Consider the following 10898-nt stretch of genomic DNA (forward strand, 5'->3'; position numbering starts at 1 on the left):
GGCAGGTTGGAGACAATTCCAGGAACATGTTGTTCTCCCCTCCTCATCCTGCCAGCAGCCACTCTGTGCTGGAAAAAGCTCATGAAACACAACAGGAAAGGAGAGGTTAGCTACAGGGCTTGCTGAAACACCCTCTTAGATATACTGTAGAGTTATCTCAGTGTTACATCACAGAATCATTTCTAAAAGCCTGCAACAGGCTGGGCTGAGGTCCCTGGACGTGGTCACAGTGCCACAGGAGAGGAGTTGGGGCAGGCTGAAGACAAGGAGCGAATCGTTTTCCCCCTCCATCAGTCCTGCTCTATTTCTCTTAAAACTCAAAGTAGGATGGGGGGAACCTTGAACCATACACAATAGGTTGTTGGTTTGGGTGGTTTGCTTACAGGAGGCTGGAAGGCAGCTGGAGTCAAAGCAGCAGATAGATGGGTGCTAAATTGGTTTTAGAGGTCTTTGCAGAAATAGTCATGGTCTCCTGGAGCCTCTTGGGATCATCTTCGCACAGATAAAAGAAACTCCCCTTCTCCAACAGGCCCACAGAGTGAATCTTGCTGAGAGAAGTCTAAAGAAGTACTTTCAGAGGGATTTTGGTCCCACTGCAGGCCAATATTTTGGTACAAGCCTGTTTCTTTCATCCCTGATAAGCCTCGTGGAACAGCTCTGTCCCATCCATCTTTGATCTTTCTGCATCCACCTGAGAAGTCCATCCTCCAAGTCACTCCAGACGCCCTCCCCAAGCCTCCGAAACAACAATTACACAAAGGAGACATGAGGGATGAGGCAAAGAGAGTCACTAAGTGGAAACTTTCTATTTAAATAACCTGATGGCCTAAAATAAAAGTTGGGGCAGCAGAAAGCGCTGAAGAATAAACACGGGCAAAAGGTTAAAAATCCTTGGGAAGGTACCATCAAAGCGATGCATTGCAGATTATGGACTGAGCAAGGGGGAAGTACCTCCCATGGGACACTGCCTGCAAAAGTGGCCCACCCTTATTAAAGCACTTATTTTTCACAAGGTGGCCTGGGCCTGGCCCCTAGGACTCACAGGCAGGCAGGAACGTCCGCCTCGTGCCAAGCTACCAGCCAGCACAATTAAAAGCTTCAAGCTAAACATGAAGGGGCAGCCTGCTCCTTGGAGCTGTTCCCAAAATAACCCCATAGGCATCGGAGAGAAGAACACTTAGAGCCTTGCCTGGACACGTGTCTAAAAATCTCCAAAAATAGCTCCCGCTTCCCCTTTGAAAAACACTGCGGTTCCAGTGCGTCACAGGAACTCTGTTTCTGCTCAGAGAAGCCACAAAATAAGTGAGCAGCCCAGAATTGATCTATGAGCACATCTGGACTAGACGAGATCAGCCTTACGGAGAAGAAAAAAAAATAAAGATTTTAAACAGCATGTGTCAAATCCAGGGACCTTTATTTCTCTGGAATGGAAAGAATTTGCCAGCCTGGACAAAAAATTGCAGGCGGCGATTGTACATTCTTTCAAATAAAAAAAGAACACACACACACGAGAGTTTGGCTCCATAAATTTCTGTCATAAGAAACAACTTTGAATTGTACACCAAGCTTTTTACAAAGCATCAATGTTAAGATGTTTTACCGTGCTCTATCACATTCTTGGCCATTTATACAGAATATGCCATACCAAATGCTACATCAGCTTAAGACGTTTTTAAAAATTAGTATTAAAAAGATACAAAGGCATGTTGGCTTTCATTTGGGTTTTTTATTAAGACATGGGACTTTTCTTTGTTTGTTTTCCTAAGGAAGTCACTAAAAAAATATAATAACTTAATTCGTAAGGACAAGATTGGTTAAAAATCCAGCCTTGCTTGCTTGGCAGCCTTCTGAGCTCGTACCTCTGTTGCTTCCATTAGTCTAACAGCACCGCAGGCTGCAGACGTGTCCTGCGGGGCCTCAGCCTGCGCTCCAGATCTGTCCATGCTCTCAGTTACCGTTTTTGTTCAGAGTTTTTGCCGCGGCCAGGAAAAATTCCCGGCCAAACGCTAAAAGCGATCTTCCGCCAAACAGGGGATTTCAATCAGGGCCAATTTCACATGGGTTTAGCCCTTTGTCTTTTGCCTCTTTGTACATCCTTTGGAAGTCTTTAAAACGAGGGGCACAGCCTAACCTGGCCTCCCCAAAGTGCATGCGTCCTGTGAAAAGGAAGTCTCCGTCTCCTGGTTTCACCCCACACTCCAGCAGGGTCTTTATTTGCCCTCGCCAGTTCCCGCTCTCCCCCGTGAGCTGAAAGACTTTGCTCTTCTGCCTGTACAGTTTGTTGACACCGACGTGAATGATGGATTCTTGCTCTTCTGCCTTGTTCGTGACATCTTGAATAGAGCCTCTGATCACTGGAAGCAGAAAAAGAACGTAAGGAAGAGTTACCCAAAACCCCTCTGGAAGAACCGGCTCCAAGCTCAGCCCCATGTAAGCAGGCAGCTCAAGGGGAACCGATTTCACTACAGCGGCCCCAGTTTTGACCCTTTGCTATTTTTAGAGTTAAGTTTGTATCAGTAACCTCCAGCATATATTTGTATTTGTTACGGTTTATATTTGTAACCAAATATACATAAATTTGCTGTCCAGCAAAGGGCACCCATGTATTAAACTTAAACACAAAAATAATTACATCAGAAAAATAGCATCGATCATGATAAGGAGTTCTAACAAGAAGATACATGCTTAGAGCTCCCTGACAACATCCTTTCTGCTCTTCAGCCATTACAGACACCAGCTAATATTAATTTCCCCTTTAAAAAGGGAAGCACGGAGAATTATTGAAACTTTTGGTCCTTCGTCAACAGTCCATTTCAGGGCAGCAAGTAAAGGCCTCTCCTAGATACAACCAAGTCTTTGAACTTCTAGTTCCATTGTGGTTGCTGGGCCCCATCCAGCTGGGCACATGGTTTGGAGGGCCTTCGCACCATGTCCTCCTCCCTCGCCCATGTGCACAGCCCCTTTCAACAGCATTTACTGGTGGTGGAAGTTGCCAAGTGTACATAGGTAGCCATCGGTGCTTATGGATGTCACATTCAAGTGAGCCATCCCAGGGGAGAAGGGACAAGGGAAGCCGCAACTCACCAAAATCACTAGTGCAGACAGCCAAGAGGACTTCTGTGTCGCTGCATGGTCGGCAGGGAGCTGGAGAGAAAGGGTCAGAGTTAGCAAAGGACTAGAAGACAGTAAATAAATAAGCCGGTATTTAAGTTAACCAAAACCAGGACACACACACGCACACAAGACATGAGGACAAGTGGCCCAAAGATCTGTCAGGCATCAATAATGGTACAAGAAATGGAAGCTAACCCTAGCCCGATGAGATTTCTGTACTGAAGTAGGAATATGGATCTCTTTAATGCTCCTGCTGGGATGTATTATCTAGCAAACACCCCCCACACTTGCTGCACTTATGCAAAATATGTTTTGATACCGCGTGCATTTGCAGCGTGCTCTGCTGTGAATTCAAAGCTCTTGAAAGGGCTTTGAAGATCGTGTGCCTTTTAAACTCTGATGGCAAAGCTTTTTTCTTACAATTTCTATCAAGTGTTGTTGGGCTAGTTCAGAAACCATTTAGTCGATCACCACATCAAAGAGCCAGGAGGTTGGGGGGGGGGGAATGGGGAAAGAGGGGAGGAAAAAAACCCAGCGCATGTGTTTGAGGGCGTCAAGGCAAGGCGGAAACTGGAGCCCATGGCTGTTAGAACTCAAGCAGCACAAAGACCATTTCCTGTACTGCTGGAAACACTTGGATATCTGCACTAATCTAATCAATGCAAGAATGCGGCTCCTCTTTGTACTCAGCCAGCTACTTCTGAGGAGAAGGTACTGTAGTTGCAGTACAGATGTTTCTATAATACCCTGTTGAGTTCAGGAATTTGCTTACTATTAGGGTCTGCCCTGCCCAGCGATGCTAATTAAGTCTGTCCGCTGGCGGCCGAAGGATCAGAGCCCACATCTTTCACTTGGTGTCATCTCAAAGCGGCCCTTACACATCAGTCAGAAAAATGAAAACCCATCAAGCGTGCTGCTCTGCCTGGATTAGTAAAGGCAAAGACTACAGCAAAGCAGGGCTCGCACTGGAGAGGAGGCGAAGCATCGGAGCTAGAGCTTATTTCACCACGCAGCCCACAACTGAACCCCAACCTGAAGCTACCCCGCTTCCCCCCGCCCCAAAAAAATGTAGGTTTTGAACCTCAATGTCTAAAACACTTAGCTACCAGATTCCCAAAGAATCACACCCTTCCTCTCCCCCCTGCCCGCTTCCCGGAGAGGTTATCCATTGCGCTAAGGAGTAGATTTAAACCAGTCTAAACAACACGGAGCTGGTGCCTACAACGCTCCCCAGCTATGAGCCTTCCTCTGTTAGACAGCACAAGCCATTCCTTAATGTAAGACACGACAAATCTCTTATTTTTTCCAAGGTCCCAGAAAGGCAGTGATCCAGAAAGAAGGATTATTGAACCAAATCCACCAGATTTGCTCCAGTCAGATGATTAATACGCAGTGTAACACGCTGTTTAATAGGATTAAAGAGAATGTAAAATGCACATTTCTGGGCAGGGATATTTGGAGGAATAATTGAAGAAGGTTAAAAAGCTCAAAAAAAGAGACAAGGAATAGGCAAAATAGTTTTGTTATAGCATCTGGATTGATCGGGCATTTCTATTTAGTTAAGTCTGAATGCCTCCAGGGCCTTTAGAACCGAGTCAGCCTTTACCATCCTTCTTTCCCCCACATACCATTTCAGCTCTTTTTTGGAAAAGTTTGGAAAGTGTTTAATATCATGAGAGATACAGAGCCAGCCAAAGCCTGGACGCAATTGGAGCACTATAATAAATTCAGTCGAAAGGTATTTTAATTTTTAGACTGAAAATATTTTGATTAGTGGCTAGACCAAACATCCAAGTGTCATCTGACAGAGGAAATTATATTAGTCACATAGCATCCTACTACGGAGTTGTTTCATTGGTGGCACCTACCAAATTCACCCAGGGCAAATGCCCCTCTTCCCCAGCCTCCCTCTGCCCAAATCGAGACCCGAATTAGATCAACCAACGGGAGGGAACCTGCAGACCTGTGTGAATCCTACAGCATTTTCACATGGACAGAAGCTCTAAAACAAAGCACAGCTGATGGACGTCCTCAAAATCCACAGCTGGATTTCAGACACTGGATTTGAGGTATTTTGTTCGGCAAAGATCTAATAACAAAAAGGCATCTCGGCCTTTTTAAGTCTGAGTGAAAACAGTCTTGGTTTAGACCAGACATCTCTGTAGTTTGTCCAACCCCATCAGAAAGTTGAAAAACCCAAAATGACTAAGCCATTTTTGCTCTCAAAAGGAGTGCAACACAAGCAACAGCATTTAAGATGAAAACCAAAATACATTAAAAGTGGTTCCTTCCATTTAAATAGACTGACACTACAGTAAATCAATAATTTTAATTGTGGACTGTAGGCAAAATCCTGCATCCCTTTTAAATGCAAAAGGAAATTAAAAGTGCTCAGCATTGCTCACACTAGATCATTACTTAAAACCTACTTCAGATCCATGCTGACTCACAGCAGTTTGGTGGCATGCAAGCTCATTTAACAACCATTTACCACCACCCATCGCTTCAATACCAGACATATGAAGAACAGAAATCCTCTTCTGTGGAACAACTCCCACATCTGCATTCACAGAGTATCAAATATATCTTGCAAGTGGCAAAAACAAGGTATGCAAGCACAGATGGAAAGCGAGTCGTGAAGGATTACTGCCGAGGTAAATGGACCATTAAAAAGCAAATAACATTCACTCACTCCAACCAAAGCATCACTCCTATGCAGTCCCATAAAAGAAACAAAATCCTTAGGAGGAGGCAATGCCTACGCTTTCTTTTGAATCACAGCCATTAAGGAATCTGTGTGTTTATGCCGCAAGTTAGTGATTTTAGCTGCAGCTCAGCGCTCATTCACTCTGGGATCAGGGGCAGGTCTCATCCTCCATCAGTAGGTCAAAACGACGCACACACCTCAGGCTAAAATGGGAAGCATCTTTATAACTAAAAAAAGAAAACCGAAAAAGGCACTTCACTGATGCACAGCAGGTGAAGATGTTCATTTTCTAGGGAAATGGGCCCGGTTACTAAACAAGACGGCTGTGTTTGCCAGGTGCCCGACTCCCCGGGGACGTCTTGAAGGCTGCCCAGGTTCTCACGTCCAAAGGCAAGTCTACGAACTTGCAACAACAACAATATCAACGTCAGCTGCTCTAATTCCTTTAAACTCGATAAGCCGAAGAGCCTTAATTCATACAGCAGCAGGGGAAGGGGGAGGGAAAAAAAAAAGAGAGAAAAGCAACGTTTTATTGAAGCCCTCTAAAGCCCAGATGCCTATAACTCAACTCCACCGCCGGTGGCATAAAGCCTGCATTGTGCACGTCGGCTGCCGACTCTCCTGGGAATGCCTTTGATGGATTTTGACAGTATCCTGACCTGAAGTAACCTGAGGCAGCCCTCTCCCTCTACCCCCCTAGCCCAGCGCCTCCAAAGGCCTCTCTATTCACCTCCCCGCAGAGGGAGATGTAATTACATCATTCCTCACAAGCCAGCAGTCATGTCCCAGCTGCTTTGAGCGATTTGCCCTCTGAACCTGATGTTACCGAGGAGGATGTGGCGATACTAACAATAGAGTGCACTTGTTGGCCAACAGCTTTGTCAAACACGTTGCTGGTCCTCTCCGGTCCTCTCCGCGGGGAGGCAGAAACACTCAGGAAGAGAAGCAGGATGTGCTCTGAGGAGATGCCATGAGCTCCAGAAGGTCCCCAGCTCAGCCAGTACCAGGGAGTAGAGTTGTCTAGCAAGGATCTCCTCCAATATCGGGGATGGACTTAAGGGCACCTTTAGTGCTGCAGTTTAGCATGAGCCTCCTCTGCCTTGAGAGCTGTGGGCTGGTGTTGCCGCCCTCTCTCAGCACACACACACACAACTCTGCTCCTTCCTCCTTTGGTTTGCGACATTTGCACGCAACCGTTCTATCCTCTGAAAATAGGAGAGGGTTATTTGAAGGGCCATTGTCACCGTTTAGGATGACAGCTCCCTGCAGGACATGCTGGCTCTGGCTGCAGACATCACAGAAACCACATGAATGGGCCTGATCTTCTTTTGAAACTTTTGTGTTTCAACAGCCACCCATGGGTCTGACTGACCTTACCTTACCCCAAAACCAGCTTCTAACCCACAAGTAAGAAGCCTCCTCTGTCCACCCTGAATTTCCTCAACACGCTTCACAACCTCATAGCTATCAAGAATAGATGAACCAGGCTGCAGGTCTCTACACACTGTCCGAAAGCTCCACTTACTGAGCCCAAAAGACCTCCATCCACCCTACATCTCTGGGTAGGCTCTGCTGAACATATATCACGGCTCCAGCAGCACACACAGGAAGAGAGACACCCTTTAAGCAGAAGTGAAAATGTTTAACACAAAGTAATTGCAGAAAACCGCTTTACCGAGGAATACCCTTTGGTTTTATTAAGAAGCTTGTACACGCGTGCGGTGTGGTAGAGGTGTGGATGGTGGGGGAGGGAAACACAGAGCCGGTTTATCTGTGCTTCCAGTTTCCGTGGCATACATCACCCACACGTTAGTATTTCTGAATAATCTTTTGAAGAGCAATCAGACCTTTTAAGTATCAAAAGCTACTGAGGAGGCCCAGGCAGGGTTGGAGCATTATTTTCTGTTAGTTCTAGGTTTAAATCTTTTGATTAAAACAAGCAGTCTTTTCTCTTGCATGCTCAGCAGAAGACATTCAAATGGGTCTTGTCGCGGACCAGGTTGATTTAAGCTAAGCCAGCCCGTAGGGCAGCACCTCAAGCCGTACCAGCGTGGGGCCACAGCAGACCCGTCTCCCAGATGAAAGCTCTCAGCCTGACATCAGCACTAGTTCATATGGAATAAAAAAAAAAAAACAAAAAAACCCACCCACGCCCTTCAAATTCTTGTAGGCAGCTCTGTAACTGCAACCAGCACGGAAAGAGCATCATAGGATGAGTCTCCTTCCTGGAAACATGGAGTGCAGGCTTCTGAGAGCAGATTATAAAAATAAAAGATGTGGTTTCTCCAATGATGGTGCATTTCGCAGTCATTTTTCTGAATCCTAAGCAGAAATGACTATGTCTCAACTGATTACTGGATCATCAGTGATTTAGCTGGGAGACAAGAGTTTAAGGGCAAACATCATATGAGCAAGAAAAAAAAAAAATCTTGCCCTGATCCTGCTTTAACTAATTAAAAAGTAGAACAAATCCTTGTAATTATTTCTTCCTAAGTTTGCCTAGGCTTCCTCTCTGAAGAGGCAACACTTCTGCCATGAAACAAACCTCTTGCAGCTCATATCCCAAACAAAAAGATCTGCTACTTTGCAGCAGTGGTGGACAAGAATTTGACAACCACTATGGTTTACCAGGCTTTGACGAGTTATCTTCTTTCTAGATATATCTTCAACTTTCCTCACCCCCTCAGAAAGCTCTTCCTGAGCAAGCCAAAATAACATTCAACCTCAAAACGCTCACAACCCCCACGTCGAAACACCATCTAAACTACATCAACGCATCTGCACGTCACTGCATCTCCAATTTAAAATGAACACGCTCGCTGGGAGCTCAGGCCAGCAGAACTGCATCCAGCACCCACCTGCATCTAACATAATACCTGCAGCCACGCGGAGAAGGAAAATGCAGCCAGATGACACGGAGCACCTCCACAGCTGGGCTGGAAGTTACCGACACCCAGTCACAACACACAGAGGAGCTCTCTCATCACTCTTTTGTTTTACAAGGTTTTCCTGTCTTTGGATGGGATAGGATTACACAGCTTTCTGCAAGCGCTGCACTTTTTTCCAGCGTCTCGGTAGGAAAACGCCAAGTCAGGGAGCAAACACAAGAGTTGGACTTGCACTACTTCCAGCCCCTTGGCTCAATAAGCCTCGGACATGGGATCCAAAGGGATTGTGCTTCTTCAATGAATAGAAGGTTAATGCTATGAATAACATACTGAGCTTAGTGCTCTTCTGAAGGCAGAAGAATTCATCCCTGTCCTTGCTAGAAAGTTAATCTGAGCCCCTGTGCTGAGCAGAAAAGGCAGCTCAGAACAAAGATCATGAGCAAAGACGCAAAACTCAAAGACTCCCTCCTTCTACAGCCAAAACACAGCCAAGATTTGGTACAGGACAAGATGGTGATTCAGCAGCTGGACCAAAATCATGACGCTGCAATGGACATTCTCCCCTGACCTCTTTACGTGAAGCAGGGATATTGGCAATTTCACCTCTTCAGAAAAGAAAGTGTCAACTCCAGTTCCTTGCCTTAGCTCGTTTCTAACATTCAGTTCAACTTGCACATATGTACAAGTTTCCAGAAGTAACTTGGAAAATACAGACAACAGCCAAGAACAATTTAAACCTGCAAATAAGTTTAATGAAATGCAGACTTTCATATGCTGTGGCATGGCTTGTGCCAAGAGAATTGAGTTAATACCACTTCCTTCCTGCAAAGAAAGAATAAAAAAAGCATATTGTAAACCTCACCATTAGAGATGTGATGACCTTTGTGTTCTGAGAAACGTTAAGACAAGAGACCATAAACCAGAAATTTATCTTTTCACAGAAATGTCTTCCAAGAGGGTATTAAAGTCCTTAAGTACCAAAGAAGACTATTTATGTAAACAGTGTGAGGAAGAGATTTGGTACTAGGCAGGGTCCATTTGCAACAGCTTTCAAAACGAAGCTTGGCTCAGCAGCTACGGAGCACGGCAGGATCCTCCGGGATTGCAGAGTCAATGCCTTTTTGCTGTTCCAAGATGCAGCACCCATTCTAACAAATGAGCTGAAAGGTCAGCTAGAAACACAAACAGCAATTTGTTTAAAAATTTTTTAAAAAGGAATGAAAAAAAAAACACAGAGCAGCTTTTATTCAAGCAGCGTTAGATGCTATTAAACTCTACCTCCAGGCTCATACACAAGTTGCATCAACCCAGGCGGAATTCTTCAAGACGCTTTTTTCTGTCCCACCTCCTCTGGGCTGCTTATTGCTCCAGCAGGAAAAAATGCCCATCCCGACCACTGCCTCCCTTCCGTGCCTCCCCTCCTGCGCATGCGGCCAAGAGGCACAGCTCAGCCTCCGTCACTACCCCGGCCCTCTCCACCCTCTTGATCCCAGGACAGCGATCACAGAGCAGCGCCGGGCTTTGGGCTCCCACACTGCCATGGCAAAACCTTGGTGCTGGGGTGGGCAGCGATGTAATGGTGACAGGATCAGTGCCAACTCCCAGCTGAGCTCCCACACTTACCCATTGCATCACCAGCACTATAAAAATCCTCAGTTACTGTCAAGCCTGCAATGTATCGTGTCCAAAGAGCCCTACTCAGCAGATCAAATCTTCAGTTAAATTCCTTCCGTCTGAATTGCAGCAGAGAAGAGAGAGCCCAGCAAACAAGAAGTGTCTCTGCAACTGTGCCAGTCCACGTTTCCCTGCAAGTAGCATTTGTAATTATCTGCCATTTCTTTGCTGTCTCTCTCCCCCTTCCTAACAGCAATAAAAGAGAAAAGCAAGCAGCAAGGTAACTGCTAGGAATTTCTCCTGCTGTATGTGCACAAGACACCATTATAAAGCCATAAAAAAATATATCTATTTGTTTATCTCACAGAAAATACCTCTCTCCTTCCTCCAACCTACTGCTGCTGCCCAAGGGGGATTAGGAACGGGAAGAGCTGGGCAGGCGGGAGGGTGGCCGCGTTGCTGGAAGTCAGAGGTGCCTGCAGATGGTTGAGGGGCTCCTCCAGTTTCCTCCAACCTCACTGCTGGGCCAGGACCTCCCTCCCGGCTGCGCCCCGAGAGCCCGGTAGCACAGGCAG

General features: G+C 46.0%; 1 protein-coding gene across 1 annotated transcript in view; it reads right to left on the bottom strand.

The window, feature by feature from the left end:
- Window positions 1-1566: 1566 nt before the first annotated feature.
- METRNL (meteorin like, glial cell differentiation regulator) overlaps window positions 1567-10898 on the bottom strand; it is a 20099-nt gene continuing 10767 nt past the window's right edge. Inside the window, exons 2-3 of the mRNA XM_035893353.1 lie at window positions 3085-3144; window positions 1567-2354 (exon numbers count right to left, since the gene is read on the bottom strand). Coding sequence (XP_035749246.1) covers window positions 2038-2354; window positions 3085-3144 — 377 coding nt within the window. The 3' untranslated portion in view covers window positions 1567-2037. The remainder of the gene's footprint in view (window positions 2355-3084; window positions 3145-10898) is intronic.

The sequence above is a fragment of the Egretta garzetta genome, unplaced genomic scaffold, assembly GCF_000687185.1.
Source record: "Egretta garzetta isolate BGI_Z169 unplaced genomic scaffold, ASM68718v1 scaffold34, whole genome shotgun sequence".
Classification (NCBI taxonomy): Eukaryota; Metazoa; Chordata; class Aves; order Pelecaniformes; family Ardeidae; genus Egretta; species Egretta garzetta.